Raw genomic sequence first — 22411 nt, 5'->3', positions numbered from 1 at the left:
TCCGCTTCTCCGATTGTTTCCTGCCTGGAGGCTACGTGTGAGCCCCTGACTCGGTTCCGGAAACTCAGTGAACAGGAGACAGAGCCGAGGCCCCGCCTCCGGACAGGCCAGGCGGGGGCACAGCGGTTGTGGGGTTATGGGTCCTTGCCCGCCACCACACAGGGTCCCCTGTGCCCCGCCAGGAGTGATCCCTGAGCACAGCTGGGTGTGGCCAAAAAGCTAAAGCTGACAAACACCCAGGCCTCCTCCCAGTGGGGGCTCACCGATGTCACCAGGGGACCTCCCTGAGTCCTGCACCCTTGAGCGCCCGTCGAGGCCGGCTGGGGAGCCAGGCTTTCCCGACAGGGGGGGGGGTGATGCGCTCCCCCCCCCCAGCCCGGGACTCTGCTCTGCAGCCAGCAGCTGTAGACCCCTGTTGCTGGCCATGCCCCCCGCCCAAACCCCCACGTCAGTGCTGCTGAGTGAGGCTGGAGACGACGGCCCGGGATTCCTGTGGCTCTGCAGGCAGGGGGCCCAGGACCCATCCCTAGCACCATGTGGGCCCTGGGTGGTGAGCACAGAGCTGGGAGTAGGCCCTGAGCACCTCTGGGTGTGGCTCCCAAATAAAAACGGGTTGTGGAGGTGAGACACTGGCCTTGGGGGCTGGAGCGACAGTACAGCGGGTAGGACATTTGCCTTGCACGCAGCCAACCCAGGTTCAATTCCCAGCATCCCATAGGGTCCGAGCACCACCAGGAGTAATTCCTGAGTGCAGAGGCAGGAGGAACCCCTGTGCATTGCCGGGTGTAACCCAAAAATAAAAAAGACACTGGCCTTGAATGCAGCCAACCCAGGTTTGATCCCTAGCAGCATCCAGGACTGTCCAAGTGCTGTCAGGACTGACCCCTGAGCACTGGGCCAGGAGTAAGCCCTAAGCATGGAGCCACGTGTTGTCGCAAACCCCGCTATCCCACCTCCCCTCCAAAAAAAATGATGGGCTAGGGAGCTAACCCAAAGGACTAGACTGTTTTGCACACGTGGGTGCCCCAGTGTGAGTTGCACCCCATGGTCCCCAGTCCCTGCCCCCCAGCACACTGGACATCCCCAAAACAACCGGGCTAGAGAGTGACTGGAGAGAGCTCAGTGGATAGGGCCCTTGCCTTACATGCAGCCAACCCAGGTCCACTTCCCAGCTCCCCATTCAGTTCCCCCAAGGCCCACAGGGAGTAATTCCCGAGCACAGAACCAGAGTAACCCCCGAACATTGCCAGGTGTAAGCCCCCCACCAAAAAAAAAAATGAGCTAGTGAGTGGGGGAGCTACAGACTGCACCGAGGTCTGCCCCTGAGCAGTCAGGAATCACCCCAGAGAACCTCCGGATGTGGCCCCACCCCCCCCAAAAAAAAGTGATGAAGACAGGCGCAGAAGAGGTTGTGTGGGCTTCCCGGCCCCTGTTCCCAGACGCGATGCCCCAGCCGTGTCCACCGCACACACAGCTCCTGGGCTGAGGTCTCCTGGCCCGGTGGGGGCTGGGCGCCAGCTCCGGGCCCGGGTGGCAGGTGGCCAGCAGGGGTGGAGGCGAGCTGCCACGGCTGGTTCCGGGTCACGGCGTCCCTCGGGCCGCACTTCCCGGCGGCCGCACCCGGGGCCGGCACCCTCGCCATGGCCTCGCTGGAGGAGAAGCTGAGCTGTCCCATCTGCATGCTGCTCTACCAGGACCCGGTGACGCTGCCCTGCGGACACAACTTCTGCGCGGCGTGCATCCGGAAGTGGGGACACCACTGTCCCAACTGCAGGAACCCCATCCCCGACGCCACCCAGCTGCACCGCAACGTGCTGCTCAGCGAGCTGGCGGAGATGGTGCGCGCCCAGCTGGGCTGCCGCCCCGGCCCCGGCTCGCCCCGAGACCCCGGGGCCGCGCCCGGGTCCGAGGAGCGCTGCCCCCGCCACGGCTGGCCCCTGGAGCTCTTCTGCCGCACCGAGGGCCGCTGCGTGTGCTGCGCCTGCACCGTGCTGGAGTGCCACTGCCACCAGAGGGCGCTGTTCAGCACCGTACGGCGCGAGCGCGAGGTGAAGCCCAGGGCCCGTCCGCGGGGAGCCTCCAGGGGGCGCTGGCGGGTTCCGCGGCCCCCCTTGACAGCGGGAAGGGTCAAAATCCTCCTGAAGGTGGTGACAGTCCCATTCCGAGGGCTGGGGAAAGAGTGGGCCAGGATGGAGTGCGGCGAGGCGGGCAGAGTTGGGGGCGGGGGCTCCCGTGGCTGCTAGCGGCCCGGGAAGGGGCACAGACCTGGAGGCACGTGAAGGCCAGAGGGTGAGGCACCGGGCTGGACTGGCTAGTGAAAGGGACCCCGGGGCACTGGACGCAGGGTGCCTCCTCCAGGTCTTGGGAGACAGAGGGGACTTGAGGACAGCGCACCCTTCTCCCACATGCCCACCTCCCCCCCCCACCGCCAGTTAGGGACCTCAAGGACCAGCTTTGCAATTTTTTTTTTGGGGGGGAAGGGGTTTGGGCCACACCTGGAGGTGCTCAGGTGTGAGGGCCAGAGGAATGACCCTTATGAAAGAGGGTCACTTCTGGCGGGATTGGGGCCCTTATGGGGAGCCAGAGATTAAACCCAGATCTGATCCACGTAGGGCAAATGCCCTCCCCCCTGTACTATCAGTCCAGCGGAGAGCTTTGCAGTTTGAAAGAGCTCATGACCTTGACCTCGTGCCATCTGGTCACGTGAAACAAAATTGCTGACAGTTCTGACCAGAGCTGCTGGGGCAGGAGCCAATGTCTGGGGTGGGGGCATGGGGAGTCACTGGGGTGGGAGGGAGACGTTGCTTCAGGCGTCATTTCCTGGCTTGCTCTCAGGAAATCACGTAACACTTCCGGAGTTCAGGCGATAAGGAGCTGGCCATGCACACGGCCAGGCCTGGTGGATCCCCAGCGCCACTTGTGGCCCCTCAGCCCTGAGCAAAATGAGGAGGAATGCCTGAGCACCGCTGGGTGTGGCCCCAAAACCAAAAGCGAAAAGAAAAAGACAGCGCACATTTTTATTTGAGGGTTTCCAGAGGACTCAGTCACAAGGGACCCCTCTTCTGGGCCCAAAGACTGGGCACTTGGAAGGTCCCACTTTGCCCCCCTGCTCCTGGAGCTTACACCAAGGCTGTGGCATCAGGGGTGGGTGTGTGTGTTAACACACAAAAAAGGGGGGCACCAGGCACAGGGCAGCAGCGTTCTATCTCTCCCGCCGCCCGCGTTCGGTAGTCTCCAGTCACTTCCCCCACCCCAGGGAGGTTGATGGCGATGATGAGGCAGGCGAAAGAAGGAACAAGGGCCAGGCTGGTCGGTCTCAGTTGCAGTTTATTCCATTCCCACCTCCCTTCTCCTCTGACTCTCCTCCTGCTTCTCCCTCCCCCATCATACTTCATACTACTCTTCTGGATCTGGATCTCGATCTAGCTTCTCTAGATCTGGCACTGGGACCCCCAGCCCACTCTTACAGCCTAGTTAAATCCCCCAGCATGAGGGGTTGGGGGTTACACATAGGTGTGGTCACAGTCAATAGGGGTAAAGTTCTTTGCCTCAGGGGATGCTTCTTCCAGGACAGATTCTCTTTCAGCAGGACGACCCGCCCAAGAGCGGAATCCCATGGGTGTGTTTCTCCTCTCCTTGTCCAACTAACTTATAAGCACTCATAATATCAATCATTTTGTATGGACACAGCAAGAGATGCATTAAGCTTATAGAATTGCTCTCCTGGGGTCATCTCGATCTCAGACTACAGTGCTCAGGCCAGATTAGTCTTTCCTATCCCTTGCAGGGTTCCAGTCTCGTTGCTTTTGGATCATGACAGCATTTGTCCGTGACCAAGCTCTTAACTTATAGTTAAGCATTAGGCACTTTGGCCAGGCCCATCTCGATGCCAGAGTAGCACATAACTCACCGCTTGCCCTGGGTCCATTCCGTCCCTTGTCGGGACCCTGCTTTTGGGGGTGCTAGGAAGTAAGGGCAGCTGAGGCTTAAGTCGAGAAAGCAGATGCCCGGGAATTAATAATATTCGAAGCCAATTAAAGCCCATGTTACAAAAGCATATTAACAACTGTCTTCCTTTGTCCATACAAAAAGGACATTGCTTTAAAGCAAACTATTCAAAAGACACAAAGAGAGGAGAAAGGCAAATTAACTTACAATACAAGTTCAGTGTCCTAGAAAGGTCTGACCTTACAAATTAACAGAGTCTGATTAGGGGGGAAAGCTGATTAACTGGTTGGGGAAGAGAGAGCATAGGGAAGTGGTTACAGATAGACAAAGGAATGGGAGTGACTCAGGAGCACTGTGATGGGTGTGACCTGATAAACCTAAGCTCCTTGTAGCAAGAACAGGACATACCAATGTTGTCTTAAAATGTCTAGAGAGGGGGGCTGGAGCAATAGCACAGCAGGTAGGGCGTTTGCCTTGCATGCGGCCGACCCGGGTTTGATTCCCAGCATCCCAGCATCCCTGAGCACCACCAGGGGTAATTCCTGAGTGCAGAGCCAGGAGTAACCCCTGTGCATCGCCAGGTGTGACCCAAAAAGCAAAAAAAAAAAAATGTTTAGAGATTATTACCAGATATTGCCTCTTTGTGGCAAGGGAGAAAGGACAAACCAATGATATCCTACAGGTGTGTGCTGAGGGGGCTGTGGGGCCGCTTCTGCCCTCTTGTCACTCCTTTTCCTTCCCCGCGGCCCCCAGGAGCAGCTGAGAGCTGGGCTGGAGCTGCAGCCGCAGCAGCTGAGCCAGGCGGAACGGCAGCTCCAGGAGCTGAAGGAGCAGGTCCAGCAGGTCCAGGTACGCCGAGGCTCTGCTGGTCCCGGAACGCTGACCAGTAGGTGGCAGCAACTGAAATAGGTCCTGGCAGCAGGGAGTGGGGGTGAGAGCTGGAAAGAGGCTTCGGGGGACCCTGGCGCCCCGTCTCAGCCCTCAGCCCAGCATTGGTTCCTGTGCCCGCCTAGAACTCAGCCTGCACCCTGGTCTCCGTGATCTCTAGCAAGTTCAGCATCCTGCTGCAGGCCTTGGAGAGGCGACGGTCCTGGGCACTGCGGCTCGTGGAGGAGGCTAAGAGCCGCGCGCTGGCGCAGGCCGAGGAGGAGGAGCAGCAGCTGCAGCGCCACCTGCAGGCGTTGGCCGAGTACGGCAGCCGGGCCCAGAGCCTCCTGGAGCAGTCGGACGACCGCACCTTCCTCCAGGTACCCGGCCTCCGCAGGGCAGGGTGGGGGTCGGTGGCTCTGCCCCTGTGCCCACCTCACTGTGGCTGTCCCCGGCGCTCAGGAATCGCAGCACCTGGTGCCCCCAGGGCCTGTCAAGCCCCTCACCCCTCTGCAGTGGGACACAGAGCAGCAGGTGGGCACTCTGAGGAAGTGGCTCAGCCAGCTGGCGGGGCTCCTGGAGGAAGAGGGTCACGTGCAGGCTCCGGCTGAGGCTGCTGGCTTGCACCCCCCTGGTAAGGCCGCCCCCAGATCTCCATCCCGTTCCGGGCCCAGTGCCCCTCCCCGCTGGGGGTGGGAGTGGGGCCAGGCCCCCATACTGTGCCCGCCCTGTCACTCCTTTTGACTCTGCTTTGTCCCCTAGATGCCCCGGGTCCATCAACACGGATCCCTAGCACGCTGTGTCCACGGAGGAAGAATCTCAGGCAGAGTAAGGAGCCCGGCTCTGTGTCCCCATGTGTGTGATCTGTGCACACTCCTGTACACTGTACACGGTGTGGCCCGAAGGACACATGAATTTGTGTCACTCTTCCTGTCACGGAGGCCTGTGAAGGCCCCTAGCCCCGCCTCCCTTCTGACCCCGCCCACACCCTTCTGGTCCCGCCTCCCTCCTGGCCCCGCCCACACATCAGGCCCCGCCCATACACATCAGGCCCCGCCCACACACATCTGCTCACACCTGCACGGCTGTAGCCAGCCTAGCGGGAAAGAGATTCCAGGCACACCTGGTTCATCACGGTTCCTCCACTCCCGGGCCAAGGCAACATCCTAACTTGAGCTGCCTGTGCTTTCATCTGTGAGATGGGCCTTGCTGGAATATTCCCCCGGGGCGGGGATGGGGGTCTGTGAGCCAGTGAAGGACCGGCTCAGCTTACAGGGTGCCTGGCGTGCTTCCTCTTTGTGGAAGAATGCAGCTGTCGCTGTCCTCCAGAGGCAGGAGGGAGGCCCAGAGGGCTCACCCTGGCCCCTCACCTTTTGTTCATCTCTGCCCACAGATTATCGCAATCTGACCTTCGACCCAAACAGCGCTAACCGCCACCTGCACCTGTCACGGCAGAACCAGCGAGTGAATCACCGGCTTCGGCCCCGCGACCAGGTCGCGAACGACAGCTTCGAGCTCTGGCAGGTGCAGTGCAGGCAGAGCTTCGCCAAGGGGCGCCACTACTGGGAAGTGCACACCTCCGGGCACTCCGTGACCCTGGGGGTCGCCTACAGGGACCTGCCGCGGCGCAAGGTGGGAAGCGTCACCGACAACATCGGCCGCGGGCCCAACTCCTGGGGACTCCGCATTCAGGAGGACAGGGCCCAGGCTTGGCATGACGGCGAAGCCCAGCGCCTCCCAGGGGTGTCCGGGCGGCTCTTCGGCATGGATTTGGACCTGCCCGCCTGCCGCCTCTCCTTCTACAGCCTGGAGCCTGAGACCCGGGTCCTGCACACCTTCCACGCGGACTTCACCCAGCCCGTCTTCCCCGTCTTCTGGCTCCTCGAGGGAAGGAAACTGACCCTGTTACACGGGCCGGAGGCCACGCCCACCCCGGAGCTCCAGCCCACGCCCACTCTAGCACTCCAGCCAAAGCCACCCAACCCAGAGCTCCAGACAACGCCCACCTCAGAGCTCCAGGCCACGCCCACCCCAGCACTCCGGACCACGCCCACTCCTGCACTCCAGGCCACGCCCACCCCAGCGCTCCAGCCCTCGCCACCCAACCCAGAGCTCCAGACTATGTCCACCTCAGAGCTCCAGACCACGCCCACCCCAGAGCTCCAGGCTGAGTCCACCTCAGAGCTCCAGACCATGCCCACCCAAGAGTTTCTGACCACACCGAACCCACAGCTTCCGGCCACGCCCATTCCAGAGCTCCAGGCCACTCCCACCCGTGATCTCCAGACCATGCCCAACTCAGAGCTCCAGGCTGAGTCCACCTCAGAGCTCCAGACCACGCCCACCCCAGAGCTCCAGGCTGAGTCCACCTCAGAGCTCCAGACCACGCCCACCCCAGAGCTCCAGGCTGAGTCCACCTCAGAGCTCCAGACCATGTCCAACCCAGAGCTCCAGACTACTCCCACCTCAAAGCTCCAGACCATGCCTACCCCAGAGCTCCAGGCTGAGCCCATCCAAGAGTTCCTGACCACACCCAACCCAGAGCTTCGGGCCACGCCCATTCCCGAGCTCCAGGCCACGCCCACCCGTGATCTCCAGGTTACGCCCAACTCAGAGCTCCAGGCTGAGTCCACCTCAGAGCTCCAGACCATGCCCATCCCAGAGCTCCAGGCCATGTCAAACCCAGAGCTCCAGATTACTACCACCTCAAAGCTCCAGACCATGCCCACCCAAGAGTTTCTGACCACACCCAACCCACAGCTTCCGGCCACGCCCATTCCAGAGCTCCAGGCCACTCCCACCCGTGATCTCCAGACCACGCCTACCTCAGAGCTCCAGGCCACGCCCAACCCAGCGCTCTGGGTCATGCCCACCTCAGAGCTCCAGACCATGCCCACCCCAGAGCTCCAGGCTGAGTCCACCTCTGAGTTTCCGACCACGCCCACCTCAGAGCTCCAGGCCACACTCATCCCAGAGCTTCAGGCCACGCCCATTCCAGAGCTCCAGGCCACACCCACCCGTGATCTCCAGGTCACGCCCAACCCAGAGCTCTGGGCCATGCCCACCTCAGAGCTCCAGACCATGCCCACCCCAGAGCTCCAGGCTGAGCCCATCCAAGAGCTCCTAACCAACCCCAACCCAGAGCTTCGGCCCACGCCCATTCAAGAGCTCCAGACCACGCCCACTCATGATCTCCAGACCACAGCCATCTCAGAGCTCCAGACTACACCCACCTCAGAGCTCCAGGCCACGCCCACACCGGAGTGCCAGACCATGCCCATATCAGAGTTTCAGACTACATCCACCTCAGACCTCCAGGCCACGCCCAACCCAGAGCTCCAGACCTTACTTACGCCAGAGCTCCAGGCTAAACCCACTTCAGAGCTCCAGGCCACACCCATTTCAGAGCTTCAGGCCACGCCCATTTCAGAGGTCCAGGCCACGCCCAACCCAAATCTTTGGGTCATACCCATTCCAGCGCTTCCAGCCACACCCATTCAAGATCTCCAGACCTCGCTTACCTCAGAGCTTCAGGCCACGCCCACCCCAGCGTTCCAGGCCACGCCCACCCCGGCGCTTCAGGAAGGTCCCCTGGGGGACAGCAAAGGAATGGCACATGGAGTGGATGCAGCTGCCACCTTGCCAGTGTTCCCCAGCCTGGGGGCAGAAGCCATCAGTCCCCTGGGAGAAGAGCTCACGATCACGCCCACCACAGAGGACACAGTGACCAAGAAGTGATAATATATTTCTGCCTGTTCCTTTTTTTTCCCTTAGTTTTTGGGTTACACCGGTGATGCTCAGCGTTTACTCCTGACTGCACTCTGGGATCATTCCTGGCCAGGATTGGGGGAACCAACCATATGAAGCGCTGGGAATGGAACCAGGGTCCGCAGCGTCCACCCTGCACTCTCCTGCCTTCTCCCTCTTTGTTTTATCCTTTTTGGTTTGTGTTTTTCTGGTTTTCCTTTAGTCTTTTGTCACTGTCATCCCATTGCTCATCGATTTGTTCGAGCGGGCACCAGTAACATCTCTCATTGAGAGACTTATTGTGACTGTTTTTGGCATATCCAATACGCACGGGTAGCTTGCCAGGCTCTGCCGTGCGGGCTCGATACTCTCCGTAGCTTGCCGGGCTCTCCGAGAGGGGCAGAGGAATCGAACTCAGGTCGGTCGCATGAAAGGCGAACGCCTAACCGCTGTGCTATCGCTCCAGTCTTTTGTAAAGTACAGTTTTGCAATTGCAGAAAACGTGTTGGCACATGCCAAGTTTTTTTGTTTTTTTTGGGTTTTTTTTTTTGCTTTTAGGGTCACACCCAGTGATGCACAGGGGTTACTCCTGGCTCTGCACTCAGGAATTACTCCTGGTGGTGGTCAGGAGACCATGTGGGATGCTGGGAATCGAACCCAAGTTGACCAAGTGCAAGGCAAATGCCCTACCCACTGTGCTATCGCTACTGCCCCCCCTTTTTTTTTGCAACTTTACAGCATTGAAAATTTTCCCCTGATGACTGCTACCAACAGTCCTTTTAATGACCTTTAGAATTATTTACCCCAGGTCTGGGTACCCAGAGTTTTGTATTTGGGGCCATAGCAGTATTTCTTTTTTTTTTTCTTTTTGGATCACATCCGGCAATGCACAGGGCTTACTTCCTGGCTTTGCACTCTAGAATTATTCCTGGCGGTGCTCAGGGGACCATATGGGATGCTGGGAATCAAACCCGGGTTGGCTGGATGCAATGCAAATGCCCTTCCCGCTGTGCTATTGCTCCAGCCCCAGTATTTCTATAATAAGTGCTGTAATCAGGAATCTTGTGAATTATTTTACAGCTCTGTGTTTATGTCTATGTTTACAGCTCTGTGTTTATGTCTATGTTTACAGCTCTGTGTTTATGTCTATGTTTACAGCCCTGTGTTTGGGCTCAGTTGTCTAAAGTAGAATCACCTGTCCCAAACCGCTGAACACTTGAAGAGGTATGTGTAAGTGTGTGTATGTGTTTGTGAGTGTATGTATGTGTGTATATGTGTTTGTGTGTGTGTTTGTGAGTGAACATGTGTGTGTTCATGAGGGTGTGTACATGTCTGCATGTGTATATGTATGTGTTTCTGAGTTTGTGGCGGGGGTACCAAGGAGGGAGGCCGGGGCTCCAATCATGCAAGCCAAGTAAGTGTCCTACTCCTGAGCACTTGGAGATTTGTGTGACACTTGAAGGTGCTGGGACAGTGCTCAGGGGAGCACCGGGTGCTGGAGATGGAACACGGGCTCCCGCAGGCAATGAACACACTCCAGGCCGAGCCATCTCCACAGCCAAAGCTCTGTGGCTTTGTTTTGGTTTTGGGTTTTGGACCACGCTGCACTATGTTCAGGGCTGACTCCTGGCTCTGTGCTCAGGGATCACCCCTGGTGGGGCTCAGGGGACCGTACGGGGTGCCCGGCAAGCTCCTTACCAAGTGGGCCACCAGCAAGCAAGCACCTTGCCTGCTGTCCTGTGTCGGTGTCTCTGGCCCCAGGTCTGACTTTGAGGGGCTTGTGTGTTTGAATTGTTTGTTTATTTGTTTTAGACCAGACCCAGCATCCTGAGGGCTTACTCCTGGCTCTGTGCTCAGGAATCACTCCTGGTGGTACTTGCGGGACCCTCTAGGCCAGTACAGAAGCCGCTGTTGGCTGTGTGCTCTGTAAGCGTTGCTGTGCCTGCTGGGCTACCTCCCTGGCCCTTGAAGATCTGATCCTAGTACAAGAGCCAAAATGAAGTCACGTTCAGTGAGGCAAAGACATGATTCCAGCCCACCTCACCGCACCAGCCGAGCTCGCTGGCCGTCAGCCCTGACGGCCGCCGGGACGAAGAAGGAAGCGTGCACGGCGACACAGAGCATTCTGGACTCTGCGTTCTGGAGGACTCGACCTGGGCCTGGCGTGAGAGCCGGGCCGGCCGCTCGCAGGGATGCCAGGACACCTCCTGGCCGTGCGTTTGCTCGTAGCTGGGGTTCGGGCTTTGTGCACGTGTTTGGCAGATGTTTCTGGAAGTGGGTGGCTGGGGCAGAGCGCTGCTGCCGGAGATTGTTCACTTGAAATGTTCCGCTCCTTGATTTGGGTGGCGAATACATGTCTGTTTTTTACCCTGTGTTGCGTCCATGGTTTATGTTTTATATAGATGTTTTACATAAGAGTGTTTGAAAAGAGCAGCCCGCAGACGCGGTCTCCAGATAACGATGCAAGTTTTGGGGAGCCACATGGATCACGGCCGGGACCTTGCACTGGCCGCCTATGCTAAGGGTGTGCTGCACTCTAGCTCCTCCCCTCCCCTCTGCTGCTCTCTCCCCTTCTCCCCCTCCCCTCCTTTCCTCTCCCCTCCCTTCCTCTCCCCTACGCTTCCCCCACTTGGGGATCACTCCTGGCAGGTTCAGGGAACCACATGGGGGTGCCAGAAATCAAATCTGGGTTGGCTGTGTACGAGGCAAACGCCCCACACCCTGCCCATTTCACTCTCTCCTGCCCTCTTTTTCTTTCTCTTTTGCTTTCTTTGTGGTGCTGGGGATCACACCCAGGACCTCCCACATGCAAGGCAAGAGCTCTGTGATAAACCACATCCCTGGCCCTCGAGGACCCTCTTTTTAAAAATAAAGAACTGAGTCAGGGGCTGAAGAAACAGACCAATGCCTAGGATTTGAGTGAAGAATACACCCAAATTGGAAGACTGGGTTTGACCCCCAGCACACCATGGGGTCCCCCAGCATGGTCAGGAGACAGGAATAACCCCTGATCATCGCCATGTGTGACTCCAAAAAAGAACTGAATCAGGGCCAGGAGCGATAGCACAGCAGGGAGGCATTTGCCTTGCACGTGGCTGACCCAGGTTCAATTCCCAGCATCCCATATGGTCCCCCAGGCCCCACCAGGAGTAATTCCTGAGAGCATGAGCCAGGAGTAACCCCTGTGCATTGCCAGGTGTGACCCAAAAAATTAAAAAAAAGAAGAACTGAATCAAGGAAGGAAAAACATGGGATACAAGCAACAAGAAATTCAACATGGGGGCTGGAGTGATAGCATAGCGGGTAGGGCGTTTGCCTTGCACGCGGCCGACCCGGGTTCAAATCCCAGCATCCCATATGGTCCCCTGAGCACCGCCAGGAGTGATTCCTGAGTGCAGAGCCAGGAGTAACCCCTGTGCATTGCCGGGTGTGACCCAAAAACAAAAAAAAAAAAAAGAAATTCAACATGCACAAGAGAAGATAAAAGGTTCAAGTTTGGGGTCGGAGAGATAGTGCAGGAATGAGTGTTTGCATGTGGCAGTGCCTGGTATCACCCCTGGTGCTATATATGTACCAAGGAATGTCTGCGAAGCCCAGAGTCAGGAATAGACCCTGAGCACCGCTGGGTGTGGCCCGAACACTCCCCACAAAAAGATACAAGTCTGCAGAGACAGGAGGACCGGCTCCCACAGACATTGAGGCACCTGCGTTTGCCTTGAGACCCAGAGTTAGCGATGGAGCAGGCAATCACAGCTGAAGCTGCCACCTGTGGGGCAGGACGCTGGTGGAGGGGGACACAGGACCCTCCGGGTTTGGGTTTTGGCTCGGGGAAGATGCCCTGATTGAACCCCGTTCGTCACAGAGGCGAAGGCTGTGCCGAGAGGCACCCCCACCCCGGCCTCCCAGTCTTTACGAGCCTCGTTAGGTTTGTGACTTTGGTTTATTGATTTTGTCGTACTGCGGTTTGGGAATCAAACCCAGTGCGTCCCACAGGCAAGGCAGACACTTTGCCACGGAGTCACCGACCTAGTCCAGGCACTGATCCTTTAATACAGGTCTTTCCAGCAATGCTTAAGGACCCAGGGACCCAGCCTGGTGGTGCTTGGAGCACCTTGAATTGCTACGATCAAAATTCAGGGCCACAGGGGCCAGAGATATTACAGCCACTTACCTTGCACGCAGCTGACCCAGGTTCTGTCCCTGGCACCCTCCTATGTGGTCCCCTGAGCCTCTCCAGGAGTGATCACTGAGCACTGCCGGGTGTGACCCATGCACCAAAAAAGAGAAAAATAGAGAAAAAGCAAAAGTAATGCTCCCGGAGCCAATTGTGGCCCGCCTCCGTTTCCTTAGCGGTCAGGCAGAGCTGGGATGGGGCTGGCTCCGACCCCCATTGGCTTCGCCCTGTTTGACTTTTTTTTTTTTTTTTTTTTTTGCTTTTTGGGTCACACCCAGCGATGCTCAGGGGTTACTCCTGGCTTTGCACTCAGGAATTACTCCTGGCAGTGCTTGGGGGACCATATGGGATGCCGGGGATCGAACCCGGGTCGGCCGCGTGCAAGGCAAACGCCCTACCCACTGTGCTATCACTCCGGCCCCTTGACTTTTTTTCTTACAATCCCGGAGCCAGACACCGTCACTTAGGAGACAGGATTGTTTTCAGGTGGCACCTTCTGGGTTTCTGTTTTGGTTTGTTTTGTTGGATTGTTTTGGGGCCACACCCGGCACTGCTTAGGAGTTACTCCTGGCTGTGTGCTCAGGAATCACTCCCGGCGGTGTGCTGGGGGACCAGAGGGGGTGCCGGGCACCTGAATTAAACGCCTTCCCTGCTGTGCTACGTGCCAGCCTCCACTTTCCGGGTTTAAATTCCGCCTCCCCCGCTGGACCAGGTATGCGACCTCCAGCGGGATTTGCGGCTGTCTGGATTCCATTTTCCGTCCTTCGCAACTGCAGGGCGGGAGCTGCAGGCAGGAACAGGCCCTGCAGGGCTCGGGGGTGCCCTTTCCCCCAGAAGCCAGCTCATCTCACGAAGTCTCTTTTACCCACGACTTTAAGGTTCCCATAAAGGAAATAAAGAGTCCTTGAGTCACCACATGTCCCAGTGGCACCTCTGTTCTGGCCTCCCGGGCAGCGGGCGGGGGGCCTTCCAGAGTCAGCAGAGAACAGGGGAGCAGAAGGCTGGCTCTGAGTACCCCCCGTCAGAGCCGGGCGGGGCTGTGGCGTGCACAAGCTCAGGCAGCTCCGCAGCCGGGCCTCTGGGTGACGCTGATGCCGAAGCGTCACTTGGCCCTCGGCGAACCAGGGATGGTCATGATCAGACCGGCGTATGGAACTCATTACCCACCTTCCTGCCAAGCGGGCCAACCCAGACTGGTTGCCTCTGCGGCTCCTGCCTGTGGCAGCTTTTCCCACCATCCATTCGCCTGCCTAGCCCAGCTCAAATGCCACTTCCTCCACGAGGCCCTCCCTGAGTTCTCCCTTCCCAAGTCCTCCAAGAGTAGGTAGCGGGCTGGAGGGTTCAGGGGAAGGTGCTAGTTTTTTGTTTGTTTGTTTGTTTTCTTTTTGGGTCACACCCGGCAATGTACAGGAGTTACTCCTGGCTCTGCATTCAGGAATCACTTCTGGTGGTGCTCAGGGGACCACATGGGATGCTGGGAATCGAACCCGGGTCAGCCACGTGCAAGGCAAACGCCCTCCCACTGCGCTATTGCTCCAGCCCCGGAAGGTGCTAGTTTGATCCCTGGCACTGAATAGGGTCTCACAGTCCTCGCAGGAATGATCGCTGAGTACAAAGCCCGGAGTAAGCCCTTCGCACCGCTGGGTGTGGCCCCACAAAACAAAATGAAACAGGGGTCAGAGTGATAGTACAGTGGGTACGACTTTTGCCTTGCATGCGGCTGATCCGGGTTCAATCCCCGGCTTCCCACATGGTCCCCCCGAGCACCGCCAGGAGTAATTCCTGAGTGTAGAGCCAGGAGGAACCCCTGAGCATCACTCGGTGTGACCCAAAATACAAACAAACAAACAAAGCCAAAAACCAAAAAACTAACAACAAAATGAAACAGAAAACAAAAGTGGTTTCATCTCTTGTTCTCCTCTTCCTCCCCATGTGCTTGCTATGATGGGGTGGGAGTGCAGGACACACACACACACACACACACACACACACACACACACACACACCCCTCAATGCTGTGCTTGCCTGGTTTTGTTTTTTTTGGGGGGGTCTCACCTGGTGGTGCTCAGGGCTTATGCCTGGCTCTGCACTGGCAGGCTTGAGAGACCCTTTGAGGTGCCAGGGCTGGAACCCCAGTCAGCTGAGAACAAGGCCAACGCCCTCTCCACTGGGCTGCCACTCTGGCTGGCTTGCCCGTGTACGCTACCCGTTGCAGAGGGGAAGGATTTTTGTCCCTTCGCCTTTTCCCCTTGCGGCAGCATGGCGACCACCACCTTTCAGAGCCAATTGGACAGAGAGGTAGGAGTTTGCAGTGATGGGGCACACGGGAAATCTCTTGATGCTGGAGGGGCGGAACCAGCCCTGCTCCCCACCCAAACGAGACCCCAAGTGGCCACCCACGAACAGCTCCTCTGCTCCTGAACGGCCATGATCCCAGAGGCACACAAACCAATCTCGGAACGCAGTGGCTGCTGGCAGAAATTCCTCTGGACTTAATTACTAAAATACCAGAATTCCATGGGCTGGAGTGATACCACAGCGGGGAGGGCGTTTGCCTTGCACGCGGCTGACCAGGTTTCGATCCCCAGCATCCCATATGGTCCCCTGAGCACCGCCAGGAGTAATTCCTGAGTGCAAACCCAGGAATAACTACCCTGTGCATCGCCAGGTGTGACCCAAAAAAGCAAAATAAATAAATAAATAAATAAATAAATAAATAAATAAATAAATAAAATACCAGAGTTCCAAAACCGTGCGACCGCTGTCATGGCCGTGCGACATCATCATTATATCACTGTATCACTGTCATCCTGTTGTTTGTCGATTTACTCGAGTGGGCACCAAACGTCTCTATTCCTCCAGTCCTTAGATTTTAGCAGCCTCTTCTTACTCGTCTTTTCCAATGATGGAAGGCTCTTTCAGGGTCATCATATGCAATATCATACGCTCTTCATTGTCAGCAATGGAAAGCAAATTATCTAGTGATGCTTTTTCGGCAGGTCTGATTGTTGGGGGGAAATTCCAAATAACAATAGTGAGTTTTCTGTCGAAAATTGAATGTAATCAAAGAAAAGAGAGAGTAAAGTGAAAATCATCTGCCACACAGGCAGGGTGGGGGGTTTGATTGGGGGTATACTGGGGTTCTTGGTGGTGGAACATGCGCACTGGTAAAGGAATGGGTGTTTGATCATTGTATGACTGAGACTTAAACCTGAAAGCTTTGTAACTGTTCTCACGGTGTTTCAATTGAAAAAAAAAAAAACAACATTATTATAAAAAAGAATAAAGCACTGCCCATTGCAGTGGTGCCAGGGAGTCACAGGAGCTCAGCCACACTCAGCTCTGGTGATCACATACTTCGTGCCCACGTGCTCATGCTCCATCCGGGGTGCAGGTCAGCCCCAGGAATGGAACCCATGGCCTGATGCCCACAGGGAGGGTGGCCTGGCAGCTCCCTTAGGGTCCCCGCTTGGCCGCTGTTCTTTAGTTTGTGGCATTCCTTCGGGTCTGTTTGGCTTTTATTTGTGATGCGGGGGAATTTGGTGCACGTCAATGCATTATTTACTTGGCAGGAGGGGTTCAGACCTGGTGGTGTAGGGGCTACTCCTGGCTCTGTGCGGGAGGTGGGGTTGGCGGGGTGGGCTCCCGTGGGGACCATGACGCAATCTGGGGACCATGCAGCGGGGGGAGCAAGGCTGCTGCCTGCAGGAGAGTCCGTCCCTCTGACACGGTCTGCTGTTACTTGGAGGAAGAGCTGCAGGTGTGCCCGGCTCTGCCAGGACCTCTGGCTCGGTGAGAGAAGTGGCTCCTCCAGATGAATCACCCCTGCTCGCCCCTTTACTCCTCCCATCTGTAATCTTTAATATTTAGAATTTAATCTTTACAGTTAGAATGTAGGAAATCTTTCATTTTAGAATTATCAGAAATTCCAGAAAGACTGTGAGATGAGGGGCTGGAGTGATAGCACAGCGGGTAGGGCGTTTGCCTTGCACGCGGCCGACCCGGGTTCGATTCCCAGCATCCCATATGGTCCCCTGAGCACCGCCAGGGGTGATTCCTGAGTGAAGAGCCAGGAGTAACCCCTGTGCATTACGGGTGTGACCCAAAAAGCAAAAAAAAAAAAAAAAAAAGACTGTGAGATGAGTCGGGGTCTCTGGAACGGCTCCCACCTAAGTTCTCTTTGGTGGATGTTCCTGGTGCTCGCTCTGGTGCTCAGAGTCCAGGCTGGAAACCAGTGGTGCTGGGGGGCGGGGGACCATGTGGTGCTAGGGACCAAACCCAGGGCCTTGTCACTTATACCAAACACTGTCCCGCTGCACTATGGGATTCAGCTGCGGCTCTGCCCCCTCCTCCAGCAGGGCTGCGGGTCGCCGCTGAGGAGGCCCACACCCAGCACCCTCCCTGCAGCACCAATCCCTCCATGTCCCGGTCTGCATTTCTGGCTGAGGCCCATCTATGTGCAGATTTATTTCATTTTTAATTGGTATTCTTGTTGGGGCTTGGGCACTCAGGACTTAGTCACAGCTCTGTGCTCAAGGATCAGTCCTGGTGGGCTCGGGAACCATATCGGGTGCCGGGGATCGACTCCGGTGGGCCGCATGCAGGCGAGCGCCCTCCCCGCTGTACTAGACGTCTGGACCCTGCAGGGGATTTTAACAATTACTGTCATTTTGTCGTGTCTGGGGATGGAACCGGCTTTGACTTTGTGCTTGAGGTTATACCCACTCACTCCCTGCACCGTTTGGCTGTGAAAGGCCCCAGGACTGTGGTGTAATTTAGGACCAAAGGCCTCCTTGAAGCTGCTGTGTTGCAGTCTTTGGGGCCACACCTGACAGTGCTTCATGGCTGACTCCTGGTTTTGTGCTCAGGGATCACTCCTGGCAGGGCTCAGGGTCTGCCCAGTGCAAGGCCAGCGCCGTCCCTGCTGTATTATCTCAATGGCCCAGGTCTATGAGTTTCCAACTAACTAATGTCTCAAATTGGGTGCCCACCCCAGTTCCAAGCGACTAGAGGTGCTCAGGTCAACTGAACAGAGGGGTGGGCCATAGTACAGGGTGCTCGCTCTGTGCTCCATGAACTGAGGTTCTATCCCTGACATCCCCTACGGTGCCCTGAACTCTGCTGGGAGGGACTCCTGCGTGCAGAACTAGGAGTCATCCCTGAGCATCACCGGGTGTGGCAAAAACTAAAACAACAACAACCAAACCCCTTTGACAGAAGACTCAAAGGCCGACAATTTCCCACTTCTGTTTACAGTATCCCGAGTTCCCCAGCATAAACACAGTGGCTAAGAACCAAGATCCGGAGCCGTACACACTTCTGGAAACTTCTCGAAGTGCAGGGCCCTTGCCAAGGCGGGGAGGGCTCTGGAGGCTCCCTGTCTCCCCCACCTCCCTCCAGGTCTGCCAAGAAGCCGGGGTGGGAGGCTGTGCGCGGGGCGGGGTGCGGAGGAGGGTGAACTCCTGCGGCCACCTTCCCTTCCCGTGCGCCCCCTCTCCGCGGCGCCCTGCCCGCGGCCGGCTCGGGGGAGTCCGAAGGGGCCCGCAGGCCGCTCCAGTCTGGGTGGGGACCGCGTGCCCGGAACTGGGGAAACTGGCGGGCGGGCCTGCGGCGCGAGGGGGGCGGTCTGAGCCCGGGGCCGGACCCTTGGCCTCCCTCCCAGGGGGCGGCGCCGCGGCGCGCGCGCGGTCGGGTCCCTCCCCGGCGGGAGCAGAACAGGCGGTGCCCGCCCGCGAAGCCATGGACGGCAGCGGGCCCTTCGGTTGCCCCATCTGCCTGGAGCCGCTCCGGGAGCCGGTGACGCTGCCCTGCGGCCACAACTTCTGCCTGGCCTGCCTGGGCGCGCTCTGGCCGCACCGCGGCTCCGGGGGCGCCGGCGGGCCCGGGGGCGCGGCCCGCTGCCCGCTGTGCCAGGAGCCCTTCCCCGACGGCCTGCAGCTCCGCAAGAACCACACGCTGTCCGAGCTGCTGCAGCTGCGCCAGGGCTCGGGCCCGGCCCCGGCCCCGGCGCCCGAGCCCGCGCCCCCCAGCGCGCCGCCCAGCGCCCCCGAGCCGTCGGCGCCCTGCGCGCCCGAGCCGTGGCCCGCGGCCGAGGAGCCGGTGCGCTGCGACGCGTGTCCCGAGGGCGCCGCCCTGCCCGCCGCGCTCTCCTGCCTGTCCTGCCTCGCCTCCTTCTGCCCCGCGCACCTGGCGCCCCACGAGCGCAGCCCCGTGCTGCGCGGACACCGCCTGGTGCCCCCGCTGCGGCGGCTGGAGGAGAGCCTGTGCCCGCGCCACCTGCGCCCGCTCGAGCGCTACTGCCGCGCCGAGCGCCGGTGCCTGTGCGAGGTCTGCGCCGCCCAGGAGCACCGCGGCCACGAGCTCGTGTCGCTGGAGCAGGAGCGCGCGCTGCAGGAGGTGGGCGCGGGCGCCGCGGCCGGGGCGCGGGCGGGATGGGGGAGCCGCCGCCTCGGGGGGCGGGGTAAGCCTGGATCCGCTCTGGCCGCTTCCAGCCGTGGACTCGCCGGGGTCCTCCTCTGGCCAGCGGAACGGGGCTCGGGGTGCAGCGGCCGAGGGAGGACGGGCCAAGCCACCGAGAAGGCCGGCCTGCCGCGAGAGGACGGGCGCGGGGGTCGGGAGGCGCCGAGTCAGGCCGCTGTCCACGGAGGCGGGTCCGCACTGCGCGGTGGTGCGCCCGGCCCGGCTCCCGCGCCAAGAGTCCAACTCAGATTTGCCGGCGCGAGGCTACGGGGCTGGGACGGGCGCGGCCCGGCGGGCGCGGGCAGAGGGTGGACCCCGGCACACAGCGCGCTCTGTCCAGCCGTTCCGGTGGCGGTGGGAGCCGGAGCAGAGGCCCGCTACCTCCGCCCCCAGTTTCCTTTGGCCTCGGGCCTAGTCTTGGCGCCTCTGGCCTTGGGATTTTCCGCCACTCCAGCCTGGAGCTGTGACTCATCAACCCCAGGGGACTTGCCCAGAATTCCCATTTTCCTGGCCTGGGTTGGGGGCCACCGGACTCTTGGGGGACAGTGAGCAGCACCCCTCGCTCCTCTGCCTCCTCCCCAGCTCGGGGAAGTGGCGAAGGCACGTGCGGAGAGGCACCCAGGGTGACCCGTCCCTGCCGGCCACCCACAGAGGGAGGGATAGTGTGTGGACTCCCCTGGGAGGTCATAGGCGGGGACACCCAGGCAGAGCCCCGGGCAGCCCTCTCCTGGCCCTGGGGAGACCTGGGGCCCCAATCCGGGGTGCTCATGGCCGTGTGTCCTCCAGGCGGAGCAGCCCAAAGTACTGAGTGCTGCAGATGACCGCATGGACGAGCTGGGTGCGGGCATCGCCCAGGCCCGCCGCACGGTGGCCCTCATCAAGGTGAGCCCCAGCAGCCTCCTCCTGGCAGCTCCGGGGGACTGAAGGGGCGTGCGCCGCGGCGCCGCCCCCTGGGAGGGAGGCCAAGGGTCCGGCCCCCGCAACTCTGCGCAGAGTATGAGTGTGTGACCCCCACCCCCCACCCCTACCCCACCCACCCCAGCTGGATGCAGTGTGGGATGGAGGGGACCGAGGCCGCGGCGTGGGGTTGCGGAGGACAGTGTGAAGGCGCTCAGCACACAGCTGACCGGGCTTGGACCCGGGCACCCCAGATGGCCCCTGAGTCACTGGGTGTGAGCCCCCCCAAAAAAGAGTATGCGGCTTCCCTGTGTCCCCGCAGAGCGCGGCCGTGGCCGAGCGCGAGCGGGTGAGCCGGCTGTTCGGAGAGGCCTTGGCCACCCTGCACAGGTTCCAGACCGAGGTGCTGGGCTTCATCGAGGACGGGGAGGCGTCCATGCTGGGCCGCTCCCAGGGCGACCTGCGCCAGCAGGAGGAGCAGCGCAGCCGGCTGAGCCGAGCCCGCCACAGCCTCAGCCAGGTCCCCGAGGCCGACTCGGTGGGCTTCCTGCAGGTGTGCGCGGGCCAGAAGAAGGCGGGGCTGGGGGGCGCTGCTGGGGCCCCCCAGGCAGCTCACAGCGTGTCTGTCTGTGGCACAGGAGCTCCTGGCCCTCAGGCTGGCCCTGGAAGAGGGCTGTGGCCCCGGGCCCGGCCCGCCCCAGGAACTCAGCTTCACCAAGTCGTCGCAGGCGGTGCGCGCCGTGAGAGATGTGCTGGCCGCCGCCTGTGCCAGCCAGTGGGAGCAGCTGCGGGGGCTGGGCAGCGAGGAGGACGGGCTGCAGAAGCTGGGCATGGAAGGTGGGTGTTCCCCCCAGTGACTCAACAGCCCCGATGTCCCCACACCAGCCCCGAGGCCTGGTGCCTGCGGAGAAGGATGGAAACTGTGGTCAGGCCCTGGGGGGGCGGGGGCAGGTGGTGCCCAAATCCTGCGCCTGAGCAGAGCCAGCTCCCTTGTCTCCTAGTGGCCCCACCGCTGGGCAGTCCCGGGGGCCCGCACGCAGAGGCCACTTAGGGGCACAGCTGCCCCCAGGAAGCGGGGGTCCTGGGGGGCAGAGAGTCACCAAGGGGGTGCTTTGCACAGCAACGCAGCACGGGCCCCTGAGGGGACCCCTGGCCCACGGTCTCCTCTGCAGCAGATGCCGAGTCTCAGGACCCGGATAGCACGGACCACCTGGAGAGCGAGGCTTCCAGGGATTATTTCCTCAAGTGTAAGTGGCCCCCTCTGCTCCCCGGATCCCCCGTAAGGCTGCGGGGCCGTTACCCCCCACCCTCTACGTTCTCCGGCCGGGCGGGGCCTGACGGGGCGGGGCCTGGCGGGGCGGGGCCTGGCGAGGGCGGGGCGGGGTCAGATCTAAGCCCCGCCCCTCCCGCCGGGCAGTCGCCTACATCGTGGACCTGGACAGCGACACGGCCGACAAGTTCCTGCAGCTGTTCGGCACCAAGGGCGTCAAGCGGGTGCTGTGCCCCATCAACTACCCCGAGTCGCCCACCCGCTTCACGCACTGCGAGCAGGTGCTGGGCGAGGGCGCCCTGGACCGCGGCTCCTACTACTGGGAGGTGGAGATCATCGAGGGCTGGGTCAGCGTGGGCGTGATGGCCGAGGACTTCTCCCCGCAAGAGCCCTACGACCGCGGGCGCCTGGGCCGCAACGCGCACTCGTGCTGCCTGCAGTGGAACGGGCGCGCCTTCTCCGTGTGGTTCCACGGGCTGGAGGCCGTGCTGCCGCAGCCCTTCGCGCCCACCGTGGGCGTGTGCCTGGAGTACGCCGAGCGCGCGCTGGCCTTCTACGCCGTGCGCGACGGCAAGATGCACCTGCTGCGCCGGCTCCGCGCCGCGCGCGCGCGCAGGGGCGCCCCCGCCTCGCCCGGGGACGCCTTCCAGAGCCGCCTGGACAGCCACTTCGGGGGGCTCTTCACCCGCCGGCTGAAGCCCGCCTTCTTCCTGGAGAGCGTGGACGCCCACCTGCAGATCGGGCCCCTCAAGAAGTCCTGCATATCGGTGCTCAAGAGGAGGTGATGGCTGGGCGGGGTGTCCTGGGCGCCCCGGAAGCTCGCCGCTCTGCACCCCGGCCGCCTCCCCCCGGGCAGAGCAGAGCCTCCGGGCCCCGCACCGCCGCAGCCTGCTCCTTGCCCCAGGTCTCTGCCTCTCAGACTGTTCGCCTTAGGGGGTGGGGAGTCGCCTCAGACCCCGGACCCTGTGCCCTGCAGGGAGAACGGACACACCCACGCTGCTCCAACCCCCCTTGTCCAGGGACAGTGCCTGGCACACAGTAGGTGCTCA

General features: G+C 60.3%; 2 protein-coding genes across 3 annotated transcripts; both read left to right on the top strand.

Moving 5' to 3' along the window:
* The first annotated feature begins 1444 nt into the window (after positions 1–1444).
* On the top strand, positions 1445–8553 carry LOC129403552 (mucin-2-like). The gene is made up of 7 exons (XM_055132293.1): positions 1445–1455; positions 1538–2048; positions 4702–4797; positions 4962–5195; positions 5278–5449; positions 5578–5643; positions 6209–8553. Exons 1-7 carry the CDS (start codon positions 1445–1447, stop codon positions 8551–8553), a joined length of 3435 nt encoding a protein of 1144 aa, XP_054988268.1.
* A 9896-nt stretch (positions 8554–18449) lies between these two features.
* LOC101556650 (E3 ubiquitin-protein ligase TRIM47) lies at positions 18450–22411 on the top strand. Of its 2 annotated transcripts, none has more exons than XM_055132401.1 (6): positions 18450–19132; positions 19982–20077; positions 20415–20645; positions 20731–20929; positions 21268–21339; positions 21510–22411. In XM_055132401.1, exons 1-6 carry the CDS (start codon positions 18476–18478, stop codon positions 22145–22147), a joined length of 1893 nt encoding a protein of 630 aa, XP_054988376.1. In that variant the 5' UTR covers positions 18450–18475; the 3' UTR covers positions 22148–22411. The 2 variants fall into 2 exon arrangements, with proteins under 2 accessions (XP_054988376.1, XP_054988375.1); XM_055132400.1 differs by having other exon boundaries at positions 21265–21339.

This window comes from Sorex araneus, chromosome 3 (genome assembly GCF_027595985.1).
Source record: "Sorex araneus isolate mSorAra2 chromosome 3, mSorAra2.pri, whole genome shotgun sequence".
In the NCBI taxonomy this organism is placed as follows: Eukaryota; Metazoa; Chordata; class Mammalia; order Eulipotyphla; family Soricidae; genus Sorex; species Sorex araneus.
Note: the sequence above shows the minus strand (reverse complement) of the source record. Positions and strands in the feature narration are given on the sequence as shown.

What these genes read in the sequence shown, in the direction of transcription:
- LOC101556650 (XM_055132400.1), top strand. Translation starts at nt 18,476, where the DNA reads ATGGACGGCAGCGGGCCCTTCGGTTGCCCCATCTGCCTGGAGCCGCTC. An exon ending in AGGAGCGCGCGCTGCAGGAG is followed by an intron (nt 19,133 to 19,981) that starts GTGGGCGCGGGC and finishes TGTGTCCTCCAG; the next exon opens with GCGGAGCAGCCCAAAGTACT. An exon ending in GCACGGTGGCCCTCATCAAG is followed by an intron (nt 20,078 to 20,414) that starts GTGAGCCCCAGC and finishes GTGTCCCCGCAG; the next exon opens with AGCGCGGCCGTGGCCGAGCG.
- LOC129403552 (XM_055132293.1), top strand. An exon ending in CCGTACGGCGCGAGCGCGAG is followed by an intron (nt 2,049 to 4,701) that starts GTGAAGCCCAGG and finishes CGCGGCCCCCAG; the next exon opens with GAGCAGCTGAGAGCTGGGCT. An exon ending in TGCTGGCTTGCACCCCCCTG is followed by an intron (nt 5,450 to 5,577) that starts GTAAGGCCGCCC and finishes TTTGTCCCCTAG; the next exon opens with ATGCCCCGGGTCCATCAACA.